General features: G+C 39.7%; 1 protein-coding gene across 1 annotated transcript in view; it reads right to left on the bottom strand.

Annotated features, from left to right (window-relative positions):
• LOC139124875 (transient receptor potential cation channel subfamily M member-like 2) overlaps positions 1-16,043 on the bottom strand; it is a 74,217-nt gene extending 58,174 nt beyond the window's left edge. The window contains exons 1-2 of the mRNA XM_070690978.1: positions 15,914-16,043; positions 1,823-2,009 (exon numbers count right to left, since the gene is read on the bottom strand). Of these exons, the coding sequence (XP_070547079.1) occupies positions 1,823-1,918 (96 nt within the window). The 5' untranslated portion in view covers positions 1,919-2,009; positions 15,914-16,043. The remainder of the gene's footprint in view (positions 1-1,822; positions 2,010-15,913) is intronic.
• Positions 16,044-17,221: the final 1,178 nt, after the last annotated feature.

Consider the following 17,221-nt stretch of genomic DNA (forward strand, 5'->3'; position numbering starts at 1 on the left):
TTCGACCCCTATTCAATACGTATTCACTCCTAATGCAATGTTCTTGCACAGTCCCTATCGACTCCCACATCCCGCGTCAGTCCGGTGGATGAACAGATTTACAACTGTAGTTATACGTTATAACACAGTGCAGTTTATCAAGTAGTACAGTCTAGGGAGCTACTAATTAAAGGCAGTTGAAGTTGAATCTCATTCATAGAATATCCTGGGTGGATCGGCTCCATGTCCAGGCATACTCCTGTACAGTACACAGCGGTTGACTCGGCGTGTTGTCGGCTGCTGGTACACAAAACTCTGCCATGCTCTCATATAAATATTTCTAGGTCCACACCAAATTGACTGCACATATATAAACTAAAACCATCAGGTTTGTGTTTTTGCAGTCAAAAACCGCGCATCTATTCATCACAGTGAACTATCTGAGATTAATACCCAATGTGTTGACTATTGCTCCTCAGGGGATTGCTCTCACATGTTAGCTACATCTGACGTCATGCCACGTGACCAATACGTCACGAAAATGAACGCGAACGTTTCAAAACAGGGTTGATTTTCCACCATTCGACAGTGAAATACACTATTTTAGAAAGAGGTTACCACGTGAACGTTATAGGATTTTTCGAAATAACGAATATTGTTTTATCCGATTCGATTAAGATCAGACAAACAAAAAATAGGTGAGATATGCACTTTAATTATAGCTGGTAAAATATATTTAGATATATCACTCATAATTTTAAAAAGTCTTATACTTGCAAGTTCATGCATCCAAACGCAGGAGGAACCGAGTTGGAAATAAGTTTAGTGTGTCGGAATTATGCTATTATACACACTAACGATCATTGGATGTCAACAATATGTAAAGGGGATCGATTATTTGCGCATATGTAACATCAAAAATCAACTTAAAATAAATAGAAAGGAATTTAACGTGTTAGCAGTTATATTTATTGTTCTTTGAGAGTGGTGACGACAGTTTTTTGTTTTGTTTTTACTACGCACCAGAGATGTTTTCCTGCAAATTTGTTTTTATTCACAAAATGTCGGCTGACTGGTTCCTGTTGTTCACTTTCCCTCATTGTGGGACACTTCATTTTCGGATATTTTATAAATAATAATACCAATATCGCACAATTTCTAGTGTCTAACCCTATTGATAAGTTTTTTTCCTGAATTTTGCATTTCTATGATAGCATGTAAAGGTATTATTTATCCGCGAGAATAAATTCTAACATGGGAAATCAGGCACCTACGTGTGTGTTCGATGTGTAGACGATATTGTTGTCAACGTCATGCAGGCCGAGGATTTGTGTTTCGTAATTTATCCGAAATAACGATTATCCTACCTCGTATATGTGATCGCCCCTGCACAGAATCGTTAGTGAATAGATGTACTTAAAATTTACAAAATTGAACAAAGTTGTTTCTAGATTGTAGTATCTTAATAAAACGTTGTTTGACCAATACAGCGACAAAAAGAGAGGAGGTACACAGAAACATTAAGAAATTGATGTACTCAAGGTTCCTCCTCAATATGAAAGACGATAGAGAGGAAAAGCAAAATGGATGAAGAGGGCGTGTGCATTTACAAGGCGTCAAGTTTATTTAAAAAGTTCTGATAGGCGAAACACTTGTAAATAAGTTTGCTTTCCCTGCGCTGTGATTTTATGGTGCGGTATTAGTGTGATGCAAAAAGTGTTACAGAATAAAACATTTTTTGATTGTTATGAAATCTGACAAAGTTCGGCATCATGAATGAAAATAGAAAGTAACAATCGTCAGAAATGAATTGCTATGTTGTGCCAGCACGTTATCTGCGTACCTGTGGGTTTAGATGGTTGTTTTCAGTCTCCCTGTAATGTGACGATGGATTCAGTTGCATATCTTCTTCTGTACGTCTCCTATTACTGTTTCCCATGCTTTTTTATTTACTGCTCCTCGTGGTAATATGTCAGGCTTCTCTCGTGTGCGTTTATGATTTGTTTTACTTCGATCTCGCTCTTGCGACTCTGAAATAAATAGTGTTCAAATTGTGACATGACGTCGCTTTATTTCATGGGTTTCCTTTACCTTAAGTTTCTCACCACTTGTGCTTGCGTCAAAAAAGGAAAAGTGACTCATTTTTTAAATCTAGCATATATTGTATGATGAAACTTTACAATACAGTTTCATTCCTGTCACAGTTAGGCTATGAAATACTGCACGGCATTAATGACACCTGCTGTTCAGAAGTGATATATTATTGCCCATGTCGAATTTAATATGTCATTCATTAACAATCGGTGAATAGATTCAAATTGTAAAGCCTTACATATCGAGAAATATTTATAAAATAATTTCATGATAATTCTGCTGTCCTGTACAGAATTTCTCTACAGCTATTAAATTTTACTGTTTCTATAAAAGGGGCACATGTAATTGTACAACTCATGTTTACCGTTTATTGATTATTGTATGTCTGCATTAGTACTTTAAAGCTCTCCATATATTCTTATCACAGAGGGTGTCTTATTGTCCCAACAAGGGTCGAATTTAGATCTATTTGATCTGTTTGTGACGTTAGCAACGCATCACACATTCACTGGCAAACGATGTTAAGGCTGCATTCACAAATAATTGGTTTGGGGTTGACCGTATTTTGAAAAGTGCCCGGCAGTTTATGGCGGGTGACTAGAACATGAAATGCGGCTGGGATGAGCGGCGAGCCTCTCTCTAAAACAGACAGATTTTCCATTCCATCAGCGTAGGAACTTGAACAGCTAATCGACGAAAAAGATTTAAGTACAAACAAAGGTATGCTTAAAATATTTTTTCGAAGAAAATGGTACTATGTACTTATGTAACTTGAACCACTGTGGATATATCGCCGAGAAAACTATGATGGATTGCTGAGGTGCAAATATCAAAGTACGTAAAAAACTATAACATAATACAACATGAGCGGGTGGTATGTTATAAACCACCTATAACCTGGTCTTTATTCGGGCCATAGCGCCCGTTCATTACCCCTCGTGGCCGCACGTTAACAGAAACACACCGCTAAACCCCTCGGCCTACGGCCTCGGGGACAAGCGATGTGTTTCTGGAAGCGCATCGGCCCCTCGGGGTGCTAGACGAGCGCTACAGCCCTTATGACCGAGTAATAGGTGTTTACTAGTGTTCAGAGCCCTATATGTACATGCTATTCTTGATAATCGAATTAGAGTATCCATCTCCGCATGTCAGGAATCGCAAAGACGATTTGACCGGCGAATTCAGCTGTTAATTTTATGCAGGAAATTGTTATAACAATTCTTTGTCGAATGACTCAGGGCTTCGATGGTTGGGCTCGTCTGTGCTAAGGGGGAGGAGTACCTTCCCGATGGTGATAAGTGGTGTAGATTAACTTGGATTAACGTCGCCATGGTTATACGCATATACGTGTGCCGTGGACACCTTCGGTGGATTTCCTGTTGACCGGTCGCGTGGCGGAGTTTCGGGTACCTAGACTGAACCATTTTGGTTTTCGTGGGTGTCGTATGTCGGTGGTACTGTGACTATATAAATAAAGATTTACACATATTGAGTTTATTTTCTTATTTTATGAGCGGCCCGTATTGCCCACAGCATATACCATGTGTATTTGCCCTGAAACAAATGATTTCGAGCATCGCTCGAGTAAAGCATCCAGCTCGACGTACACTTAAGTGTACCCCAATGCACCATGGAATCGCCTTCTTTCGTCTGACGGAATCAACTTAATTTTGCCAATCCGTGAATATAGAATTTTTCAAAGTGGCATATGACTGGAAATTGTCAAAGAGAAGAGTTCAATGCCTCCTCCCAAGTGTTAACATGACCGAAGGTGTGTGGTGAGTTGATATTGTAAGCTTATACTTTAAAAATGAATACGTCGACGCGTCAGATGCGTCCGTCCTTTATATTTGTTAATCTTTTTCCATTACTGTTTGTCAGATATGGAAATGTGAGAGCATCTTCGGCATCCAAACTCAGTTCGGGCTTTCTTGTCGAAATTACACTCTGTGCTCTACGGAAGATGTCTTTAAAAAGCCTGTTAAAGTTTTGTCTAAACATTTGGTTGTTTGCGGTGTGGGCTTTGCTGTAATGTCTACCTTTTCTGTTGTTGTTGTTGTTGTTGTTGTTGTTGTTGTTGTTGTTGTTGTTTATTTTGTTATTAGCCTTATTATCTCACAACAAGTGATCAACGTTTTATCAACATGTGGCCGCAATACATGATAAATCAATGCGCGTTTATGTTTGTTGGGTATCTAGCACACCCTGAAATTTGACCACCATTTATTATCAAACAGTATTCAAACAGTTGGTTTTCTCGGTGATAGAATTCTTAGTGTCATATTACCGAACTTTCAAATTAGCATGTCACCCTTGTAAAGTTGTCGGTAATACTGGAAGTGAAGCAGCGTTTCAAACACACCATGGTACAAACAAAACCACGTGCGAAAAATATACATAAAAATACGCGTATTCCAATGTTAAGCTCATCCGAGTATTTATTTGTGCCGCTATCTCGCGACTTTTTCAGAGTTTGCTGTTCATAGAAGAACACTGCTTTAACTTTGCTCTTTATTTTAACGAGTACTGTATTTCCCGCTAGTCGGCCAATTTTTTACTGTAACACTGCAATAGTTTGCGTGCGGCGTTTTATTCCAGAGAACCCTTAATTACACGTAGAACTGTGCAGGATTCATACGTAGTTGCTATGGTTGGTTAATGGTAGTATGTTTGGGTAGATCACCGATTGCTCAAATAAGAAATTTAATTTAAAGGAATCGGTAACACTGTAAAGTTGTGGTTATTTGCTTCGCTGTAGCATGGAGGTAGAAAGAAACTCTCCTTCAACCTCCATGGCTGTAGACTAGACATGGAGATATAGCTCCATGGACTAGACAAACTGTAACAAACACGCTGTGACTGATACTGGATAGTGTTAATTGGGTCAATCAATAGTCAGTTAATTGTCTATTTACTATTTGGGTGATTGGCAGGTTGCTTCCATCGACGTCATATGCAAAGCAGGCTTAAAACAAAATCCTTTCAAAGATATTGACAGCCAGCTAAAGGTTACCATGAATGCGTAATGAGCCATCGCTACGCAGAAATCGCGTTCTGAAGGCCCTCTTATCCGGTCCAAACGACTTAAGGTAACCTGTCATGTTCCGGATTTGTCAATTTTTGCAGCGCGCGTGACTGAGCGTCGCGTATTGCTCAGTTCCGGGGCCCAGTTGTCGTTTGCTCCTGAAATTTTCGAACATTTTGACGGTTTTCTTGGGTTCGCCGATAATATAATGGAAATAACAGACTTCGCTCTGACAATTAATGTTTATTTATGGGCGCGGGCTCGAGGAAAGCCAAATTAACAGGCTATAGACAAGCCTTTCCTCTCGCTCTTGCCCAAATAAACGTTAGTGGTCAGCGCGTCGCTCGTTATTTCTATATTAATTTGTGAATGATCAAAATGTACGGAACATAATGTGACTGAACATGATACAAACTATTGGCAAAGCCAAACTGTTTTATGAGGTTAAGATTCGGCATAAAAAATTAAGACCTACAATTGCATTTAGTGCCCTTTGACATGAGGATTAGGAATCTTACGCTCTTGAACCATCACTAATGTGAATAGCAGTCTCTCTATAGATATGGCTATAGCAGAGACGAATGCGTGAATTGTACTCTTCAGTCCACAGTTAGTTTTAGCTTTATCTTGAACCTAACGTAAATATTTGATCACTTTAGTTCATTTTAGTTCTAAACTAAAGGAATTTGATTTTGTTTAAATTGTATACACGAGACTTGAATCTTCCGGGGCATGACTCGGCCGATACAGATACACCATGTCAACACTCTGAAAATTGCAGTTCACACAAGTGTCCAGTTATTTCACCATGTACACTAGCCCCCTGGGCCTATAAGGCCCAGGTTATTCGAAGATGACGTGTTTGTGACAATTGGCCGCCTGCGTGTAGAAGGACTGTGGCCTGACGTATTTCCGTCAACTATCTCGAACGATATCGTTTTGATGTTCAACCATAGAGTCAACACAGAGTGCGTTGTATGATAAATACATTTAGCTGACTTCATTCTGAAATTATTGTCGAAGTCGATTTTAGAAGGTGGCCAAACGTTTTCCGGCTGCATGTTTGTGTTCGCTGAAAGAATTTGATTGCACTTTAAGGACACATAAATTATGGTTGCTTGTTTGTAGATCTCACTGAAGTTCTCGTGGGTTTGTATTTTGCCACAAGATTTCACATGTCAATTTTATTTTTCACTGCCAGGTTGTGCGAATTGTTGTAAGATGTTAAGGGTTGAGTAACCTTGTCCACAAGAATTTTCTTGCCGCTGACCATGACAGCTACAGTCTCTTCATAAATAAGGAAGAGACATGTTAGGCCACTGTTACTTTACGCTTCCCTAAACACTGATTGAAGCTTCAACATTTCGTTGGTTATCAAAAATATATTTCCAAAACTTATAATACTGTGTTCCCACTAGCCAAACCAACGCCGCCGGTAACTAACGGTTTTGATTGGTAACACCTGTGGATTAACCCTTAATCTCTACTTATGTCCATACACGGAATTTCCTCCGGTGTTTTGAGGAAAACACCGGTGTTTTGCGCCCTCTACGTTCAATATATGTCTATAGTACAGGTTGGATATAAACAACAATGGCGGATGTCCAGGACGCAACTGTAGCGGCGTGTCTCCTGTATTTTCACCTTCATATGCGATCCAGACGGATTCAACAGTTCAATCGTCGCCTTAGGAATGCCCAGCAACATGAACACAACGTACTTCAGTTTGACCATGACGAGTACGCAAGAAATTTTCAAGAACGCCGTAGGCGATCGACCATGCGTTTCATGTACATGCTGCTTCAGCATTTAAACAATGCATTGACGCCAGGGCTACTTCATCTTCCGACCAGTTATTTTCCCCTGAAAGCTGGAGGGCATTGAACGGGAGCGAGAGATCTGTTGTCTTCCATGGTTCGTGTCGAGTCCAGCTATGCGTACTGTGCACTCGAGCTGATAGGTCAGAGGTAATGTTTTGGACAAAAGTCGTCGCGAGAGGGCGTTTACACCGTCGTTAACCGTTCTGACACACAATTTGCGTCGGCGCGCCGTTGCAGGTCTGACGAAATTCGACGCCGTAGATCGACGCCGTCGCAGCACCGTCGTTAACTGTTCTCACACGTGGTTTTCGTCGTTGTTTACCATAACAACGGCGTTCACAACGTTGTTAAATGCTGTGTCAGAACGGCCCTTAAGTTGTAGGGTAGTTTTATCTCATGCTAATTTCTGGACTAAAGTACAGAATTTACCCACCATCTATAAATACCATAGACAAATAGTTCAGGCGAGCGGCCGATCAGATTTTGAGAGTTTTAATTAGTAAAAATCTTTGCCATATTGAATACCGAAGAAAATGGTTAGTTATAAAGTAAATGTTCGATTGACAGTGATGTGCCATAGATGAAAATCGTGGTACAGTTTATCCGATACGAGACAAGCTATTCTGAGTTCAATACGTTACCAGCATAGAGCAAACCTGGAATGGTATCGGCCAGGCAGACCTAAAATATTCGTGCGTTCGAGTTCAAACGTTTAAAGCAAACAGCCTCTCGCAGGGGCAAATAAAACTCTCAGCGTCTGAAAAGTCAATTTGTCTGTCATGTGTTAATTATATATATCGATGTTAAAATTGTGAAGATCTCTCCTCAGCGTTTGAACAAAATTTGTGACTTCACAAATGCAAGAAGCCCACCTCCTATACCTGTTGCCCTATCTTTTCTGCATAGATCATAGCCATCGATCAGAAACTCTATGTCAGAAAAGTTTCACTGATAATTAAAACATCAAAGACATACTTAGTATAGCAAAACCAAAATTTTAACTGATCAATTTTGTTGGTAATATGTTGAATATTCAAGTGACCAAGGCGCAAGCCTTTAACAGTACTGAGATCATGAGCTTAGCAAGTACTTAATTTTGCCGGGAAAAGTCCACTGTTCAGCACACAGCTATCATTTTGCGAAGCTTGCATCTACGCTTAGACTGCAAGATCTGTCTTGCTAGAGGGCGCTTTCATCTTTCTCTCTCAGTAGGACGTGTGTACGGCGCTTATCTGACAAAACGTGCGTATCTGACAAAAATCTTTTTAGCAATACCCTGGGGAGTCATTTTAGCCAGCGCACTTCATGCGCGCAGTGCAGTACATGTCGCTTCGCGCTTCGTACGATGTTGTGTACACGGAGTGTGCTAATTTAACGTTAGTATGAAGTCTTCTATACGAAGGATTTTGTTTCTGTAAACTGCTCTCAAATTGTTGACATGTAGGCCTTATAGATTCTTTTTTTGTTGTGGTTGTTCTTCCATCGGCCGGGCTCGGGCTCGCTCACTGTAGGCCTACTGTAGTAGAGACCATGGAGATAGCCCCACGGTATTTTTACATGTAGGTGCTTCTCTTCTCATCCACTTGCATGTTTATTGAGTATAATTTATGTACTTAAATGGCAAAATTAGCGATCGAGGAAGGTGACAAAAACAACAACACAAGTGCTCTGCTAGCTGCTTGCCATTGTGGTGATTTTGATACCCCCGCCACCGTGAGAGCGGACGACCTCATGTGTCCTCGTGCCCTCTCCTCTACCCCTTAAGACAGTCTCTGTGTGTGCACAGTGATTAATTAAGGTGCTCGATTTTACGCAATCAGTGAAATTTACTGTATTTTTTAACTATTATATGGCTATTTTATGATTTTTGGCTGCTCTAATTAAGATTTCGTTTGTGTGTTTTAACTGACGAAGTATTGTGTGAGGGATTACTTTCCACAAATGAGTAAGGCTACAAGCAGTAATTAGTTATTTTTGTCAGATAAGCACGTTTTGTCAGATAAGCGCCGTACAGACGTAGTCGTAGAGAGCGCCCTCAAGCGATGGATCTTTCAGTCTAATCTACTCTGGCAAGGCTGCTGTAAAAACTTTACCGATTCCCTATTAACGTCTATTAATCAATTGTGAAAAATCGCCACATGTGTATATTTCGTTGCAAAGTGTAAATGAAGTTAGTTTTGCTTACAGTTTTGGGTACTGACGGGATTATTCACGATGAATTATTGCAATGCGCCACATGATATGTTGACCTACAGTGAGTGTAGCGTTTGCGGTTGACCACAGTTTTTTGCATGGCTGAGGTACTGTCACAGTAAAAAGATCGATACCGGTAGACCTTGCAGTGGAAGAGTACATTAAACAGGTTCCGGATTAATTTTGGAATTTCTATTGCGTTTCGGAAAAGTACATCTCTCCGACTGTTTGAGTGTACATATATTTTCTCCACACTCTGGACATAAAGGATGACCTAAACTTTCCAAAGACACTTTCAGTTTTAAGATTAGGTCAAGTTAAAAGTCGCTGTTAATTAATAAATTATAAATTATTAGTTAAACTGTTATACAAATACTACAAACGTTATCATCGTAATATTGGGGTAATTCTTATGATAAACGATGATTAGAATGTCTACTACTATAGAAACAGGATTTCCTTCGTGACAATTGCCTGTCGACGTGACTAGAATCACATTTGTTGGAAGTACTGCCAAAGTGAGGATGTGTCGTTAGGCCGTCAAGAACGAGAACATTCATGAGAAGCTCGCCCTCATCGGATGTTCTCCTGACGAGGAAAGTACGCCCAAACGCACGCTGTAAGCCGTGTAAACATATACAGCGGTACGTGTAAGATTTCGTCTCTATTTTTGGCTGACTTCACTAGTGACGGTTAACTTAAACATGAAGGTAGTTTCCTGTTGCTTTAAACAGTACAAACGGAGATAATTGGCATTTCCCAAATCATATTGTTCCTGCACTTATTGTGAGGGCACGCTTTATTTTCACTCGTAAAATAAACACAATGTTCTCATGACTTGTCATTTACAGCTGCGCAATTTTTACTGTCCTTGGAGTATTGTTGGTCTACTCCGTTCTGCTGTGAGTTCTAAACACTTCTCTGAGCGATGCTTCAGTAACTCGCAATAGTTGAAATTACGCCTGGAAGTTTTATTTTCTGACATTTTGACATGGTACAAGGGCACTGCATTTCTCCGTTTTCAGTCACGTGCACGGAGTGTTGGCAAGCCACAACGCAACACCCGTTTTGCTGGTCACTAAGACAAGAAAGACAAAATATTCATTTCAAATTTAAAAAATGGCTGTGTTGAGCACGGGAAATTGAATGCCATGCACATTGAGATGAATTTTCTGCGAGTGCAATGGTGTGATTACACACAATCGCACATGACCACATGATCCAATCTTTACTCATTTTCTGACCGATTTCGTGATATTATTGAGGCGTGCCTTGATCAAAGTTTAACTTTATGTCAATGGTCAGTTTTCTGTTACCGAGGAAACTTATAAATATAGATAGATTATTTATACCGTGTTTACACGACAAGAATATTCTTTTGTTCAGCTAAAGCGAACATTATAATTTTGAATCAAACCGATGGCAGTGAGTCATGTAGTCTGCCCTTGGGTCGACCAATTTTGCCGAAATGTTCCGTATTCTGTTAAAACAGTATTCAATGGATAGCCATGAATTCGTACTGTATAAAAAACCTATTGAAACTGTTTCTGTGTATGTGCTTCGCGTGGTCTTTTAAGAGCTCTCTGTGACTATTGATCTCTTCTATTCAAATAACATCTGATTCAACATTACACTTATGACCGTCTACCATTCAGGAGTATACGGTCACAGTCTCTGGACCTGAAGCGTCAGAATTTACTTTCGCGTGTTGCCTTTTGCCTTTGACCTATTTTAAAGACTCGTCAAAATCGCCGAAAAATTGATTGTTAATACATTTCAAAATCTATGTCTACAGTCTATTTTAGTGTATACGCTGAATCCGTGACAAAACGCGACCAACTGTTTACCGCAACGAAATTTTAATAAAGAAATTTGAAAATAGATTTGTTGTTGATTTTTCTTGTACGCTAAAATCTGTAGAATATTGAAATATACCCATATTTCTATTTCATATTTCTAATATAAGCGCATGATTTCGAAATAAGCATAATGGTAATTCCGGCTAGCAGATTGCGGCCAACGCGAAGCCTTGTTCACTCACCAGCCCGACGTATATTGAAAATGGGAAATGCAGGCTATTTTATTATTTCCAATGTGGTGCAGACATGCACAGTGGCATGCTGCGTTGCTCACGCAGACGTCAGAGAGGGTGCGTCGCACGGCAATTGTTACACTGTAACACAGCCCCTCGGAGGGACTGTGACTGTAAATTACATTCATCGAATCATCAGCCCGGAAGTGGATTCATATTTGGTGCCAGATTTGCTCTTAACAAAGGGATAATAAACCTGATTATGGTACTCTAATGGAAATTTGGATACTTAAGGGTGTTCACAAAATCATGGCAAAGCGGGAGTTTTTTGTTCACCATCTAGGCCGTGAAAACACGTACTTTTTGCAAAGGTTTATCCATGAAAGGATTAGATAACACTTTGAAATCTGGTAAACAATGTTCTTACACGTACAACCATTTAAGCGCTGAGGTGAAAATGTGACTATTTTAATAAGGGCATCATCATGAACACTCTTTTCCCAAAAGTTGTCTTGTTGCCCCAGACTGTAATAGTGGTCGCCAAGACAATGTTATTGGTCTTGACATGGTTGTAACTGTATCTGCAATTATTTCACTGACTCTTATTTAACTAGGTACTTTTTCTGGTTCATATTTCTCCTATATTTCGCACTATTATAAGGGCGTCGTTTTTCTTGAGAACCCCAGATCCAAGTAAGGAGTGTTTTGAAATTTTGCGTAACAAGCATAGCTACCCAGCTTTCCTGTGAGCGCCAAGACATCCACATCGTCCGCTCGCACGGCTCGTTAGCCAGACATGAGTCTTCCACTAACTTCCTGATTTCGGGAAGAATCCAGCTGCCCGAACAGCAGGCCTTGGCAACGAAGATGAGACATCCAACGCGTATGCCAAAATGGTCTGCTATGTATATACGAGTCAATAAATCTTTCAAACCAAACAAATGCCTGGGAGAGATGTTTTCTTCTTGGTACAGTTTGTCAAAGCGCCCACCTGTTGTCAGGGCCTGGTTGGGACGGGGTAAACAAAACTTAGACTATCGATAGCCCATTGTGCCTTTCCTTTGCTATTATTGTTGTCTCTCGCACATACGGGGTCTGGATGGGGCCCGGGACTGGGGCCGCAAGCGTAGCGCCGAAGGAGCGAGTCAGGAATACACCTTGTGGTGTCACTGTCGGGGGAAATGGGTAAGCTTATCAATGCGTGGTCTAAAATCACGGGGAGGGGAGTCACTGTTTTTTATTCCCTATCACTTGTCCGTGAAATAGAGAAAAAAGGGGTACAAAATGGTGCAAACGGCTATCGACGGTCTCAGTCTTAAGGAAACGTTGTTTCCTTTCAAGAATGTCCGATTTTGGGGTCCATTTTTCGTTGTGTAGCGTAATTATTACTTTTCGTGCATGCAATGCCTGTACGAAATTTAGTTTGGCGGTCCATTGAGGGAAAAAGATAACGTGCCCTAGATTGTCATTCAAGTTAGAATAGGGGATCTGCCAACTCTCGTTACGAGCTAATTACGTCATCACATACCTAAAGGGTCAGTGTATCTTGACGTCAAAATCTGTTCAATTCGCATGATACATTTTTGTTAACATGTAATCATTATTTAAGTACGTCGGACTCCTTCTGCTGCTTGGGTTTGCGCCACTAAACGTCATTACGCATGTCTGCACCAAATTGAAAATAGGAAATAGCCTGCTTTTCCTATTTTCAATTTACGCCACCCTGATAATAAACTGGAAAGGGCGATTGGCCGCTTTCTGCCACTGCAGTAGCACCATAATGCTTATTTTGAAATGATAAATTGATATTGAAAATAGAAAAAAAGAAATAGGGTGTATTTCAATATGCGACATATTTTAGCCCAGCATGAAAATCAACAAAAAATCTATTTTCCAATTCCTTTATTGAAATTTTGTTCCGGTAAACAGATTGGCCGTGATTTGTCACGGATTCCAGTGGCACCAATATGCTTATTTCGAAATGATAAATTTATATTGCAAATAGTAAATAGAAATATAGTATATTTCAATATGCGACAGATTGTAGCTCACCACTAAAATCAACGAAAAATCTATTTTCAAATTCCTTTCTTGAAATCTCGTTGTAGTAAACAGGTTGGCCGCGATTTGTCACGGATTCTTGATGTAAGTCGTATTCATTTTCTACATGTATATCCTCATTCTTAATAGGTTAGTTTGTTGGTCACATCACTCGGTTATCGCATAGAATGTTTTTTATGGTAAAAGAAGGGAATTGTAACTGAAACGCGCCACTTTTTAAATCAGCACGCCATTCACGAAAATTCCGCAACCTCACCGACGAAGAAAAAACTATAAAAAAACACGATGGGGACTACTTTGGGATATTGATCTTTATATTTTCCAAATTTCTAAAACGTGTTTGGTGCCCTACAGCGGAATGTTGCTATATTACAAATTACTAACATGCTTAAAAAAAGAAAGTAAAGAAAAAACAGATGAGCTTATATTTGATGATTAAACCGACAGCAGTTAATTATCAAATTATCTCAAATTAGTTCCAATCCTGTTTTTGTCGACAGACAGATGTCTGTTGTGACAAATTTAAACGTGTTATATGCTTGACGGGTAGGCCCTAATGAGAGATATTCAGTTTTCACACTGCCAGAACAAGTAAAATCACTTATCATGAGCGTTATTTGACAATATTCGGATTTGGATGGATTAATAGGCCTACATTTTGAGCCTGTGTTTGCTACTACGTCATTTCAACAGTGCATACTGATAAACATCTCAGTTAAACTTGAAAAAGGGAGCTTGTTCCTAAGAAGCTGAGAGTAGTAGTTTAAAATATGCACACTTACGGAAGATATTTAATTCATATTGAAAGGGCTACCAGAGCAGCACAACCTGCGGTGACTTCTCGTCAGTTAATGAGACATGGGAGATGGCGTTCAGTTACACCATAGACCCTCGAGAAAAACGGGACAGGCAACTGCGATAGAGAACAAAGGGTCTATGGGATTAGCAGCTTGCGATCTATCTTGAATAATTAAGAGGTGTTAATGGGTCGGGGACTGCACAAGGTCCGGTTCATAGACACGTGCATGCGGGTATTCGGTAATAATGTTTTCGGATTACAAGCTATTTCGGATTACCTGCAAGTCCATTTCTAGAAAGAAAAGTGTTACAACTATTTTGAGAAGAATTCGTCAAAATGGTTTTAAAGTACTTTTTACATATTGGTAGCGAGATTCCACGCAACTAGAAGTCTGCAGGGAGTCAGTGTGTTGCTGTAAAGTGACAAAGTTTCGAATAGAAATCCGAAACACATACCGCTGCAGTTCCAGACTTGACAGCAGTTGACATCACAGAGTTGTTTACATTCCGCAATCGTCCGTGTATCTCCGAATTTTCCCTCGTTTTTGCAGTTTTTTAACCGTCGGAATATTTTCTGTGCGAGGAGTGCTCCATGATTCGGTAAAGTATGTATGTTAACTACTGAAATGTTGTTGTTTGAAAACTGTGAACGGCCAAATTTACGAGGACAGCGTTCAGCTTTGTGTAAATGCATGTCTACCTTACTGCTTCTGAATCCATCAACCGATGGATAGTCCCGATTTATCACGAAGTTTCTCCTGACAGCGAAAGTCAGTGTTACAAATGTATTTTCTAGTACTTTGCGGATGTAAACACGTGTAGCTTATCCGAACTTTGGTGTTTCTTTAGGCTAAAACAGTACCAAAATGTTAGAGGTCGTGTATTTGAGCTCCGATGGAGTAGTCATTTTTTGTGTTCCCTGATTTTCGTCAAATGTTGCGTGACAGATGAAATAAAGGTCAGATTTTCGTTTCGCAGGACTGGGGAAGTGTAAACCTGTCTAACTTGTAAATGTTTCTTGTTATCGGTGATTTTTATGGTAGGGAATGTAAACTTATATTGTAGATATCTAGCAAGAGTTTTCTGTAGCGTCTATGGCTAAATGTACACAGTTTTTATCGTCTAGTTTTTTCCCGTTGGCTTCGGCTTGAATCCAAAATGTGATCTTCATCGTTACCAGAACATTCACCATGACTAGTATAAAAAAACCCTCAAAATTCTCTGTGTCATTACTCGGAACGTGCCATGCAAGAGCAAAGTGTACATATTCAGAACGTCAGTTTGATCGTTAATGAGATTCAGTGTTAAGTACGAAGTATTGTTGTCAGGGACCGCTTGGCAAATAAACTTTAATGTATTCAAAGATAGATCGCACAAAAGAAACCTCAGCAGTTGCCTGTCCCGTTTTTCTCGAGGGTCTCTGGTTACAACCACAGAAAATCGCTTAATTCCCCCTTTATTTAGATGCGTACTTGCGATATTCTGAAGAAATCAAAATGTACTTAAATGCGCGCAAGTGTGAATGCAAATATTCGAGTTAGGGATGAATCTTTAAAAAGTTTCCAAATGACAACATTAAGGAGTGCCATTGTTTGACGACACTACGTGGCAAAATATAAGCTGTCATGTAAAATGTGTTAGGTTTTGCCTCTTGACGAACATGTTTACCTTGTTAGGGATACCTTTATAATTGTGTGTCTGTTACGAAAAGAAATTATCTTTCATGTTCGGTTAAATTAAAATATAAGTTTAGTTGAATGTCGACTTAGAAATCTGGATGTCTTATGTTTCTCCGCCTCTCCAATTCAGTGTGGTTTAAATACATCTAATTATATAGAAATTGGTGTAAAGTTAATTATTGTCTGCTCAGCGCCTAAGCAAACGTTGATAGGTAGAAATAACTTAGCATACCTGTTTTTAAAAACGCAGTCGGTCGTCAAGCAATCCCAAGCACATAGGTCTCGGTATTCGCACGGACTTGTGTAACAAATGCACTATGTAAGGACCAAAGCACTTTTGCTACTCTACCACCAGTATGTTTCCCGTCCCTTGGCAGCGTCTCTTAAGTACATGTTAATGCCATTCACATGCAAATGAAGTATTTGAGCACAGCGGCTCATCTATTTTGAAAAGCATTAATTTTAAATTCGTTTTTCATGGCAAAGGGGAAACAAACTTCAATTATCACAAAGGAGCACATTTGCATTGAAATTATAAATAACACTGAATGCTTGTCGCATGGCCACTTACTGTGAAAAGTAGTTTTAGTAACTGTCCTGACAGATCTCTCAACCCATTTCTCATAATGATCTGTCTGTACGCTTAACCACTCTCTCCTTATGTTGTTTTTACACCTATCACCTCACTGCATAAACTTATTCCCTTTGGGGTCTGTAGAACATGTGTGTCTCTGTCATTTATCTTTTTTGTATTGGTGGACCAAGCCACTATTTCTAACTTACTCATCATCTACGCTACACTTCGGTCGTAACTTGAAGCTGAAACTGACGACTAGTGTTGACGGAGAACTTGACCTTGTTTCTTGAATACGGAACGGTGGCTAGGCCTCACGGCCTAGCCACTGGTAGATACATAAATCTGTGAGTCTGCCCGTGCCAGAGTCTGTCTTCGTTGCTAGTTTTTTGTTTTTGTTTTTCTGTGAGTTAATGTGTTCATTTATACAGTATCTTGCCTATGTCAGACACCGACGCCATAAAGAATACAATAAGACAAAACTTTGATTCCTACAAACATTAGAAAAGATACAAAAGTACAGATTATCACATGCCCGTGCTACAATTCTTTTGTGTGAAATCCATGCTCATGGATAAATAAAAACGGCATTAGTAGCTCAATTTTACGATTGGTTAATACACAGAAAATGGGGTAGTACGCAGAATATCTCCATGAGAAAAATAAGTTGCTGAGTAAATTTTATTCTGTAAACTAGCAAGACCATGTTTTCGATATCGTGCTGGCATTTCGTGGCGCCCCATTGTTCTTGTCCAAATCGAGAAAAATTGCATGGGATTCATCGCGTCCAAGTACGCGAATATATCGAGAGCGTGAAATATTAATTTTCTTTGCGCCAGTTTGGAAGATCATGACACTTTTTATGTTATCTAAAACACTCAAACCACACAAATATATGACCTCGTGGTTGTAGGATGGCAACTGATTCTCGAATTTTTGTAGTAATCTTTCGGAAACAGATGACAA

This window comes from Ptychodera flava, chromosome 3 (assembly GCF_041260155.1).
Source record: "Ptychodera flava strain L36383 chromosome 3, AS_Pfla_20210202, whole genome shotgun sequence".
NCBI classification, from domain to species: Eukaryota; Metazoa; Hemichordata; class Enteropneusta; family Ptychoderidae; genus Ptychodera; species Ptychodera flava.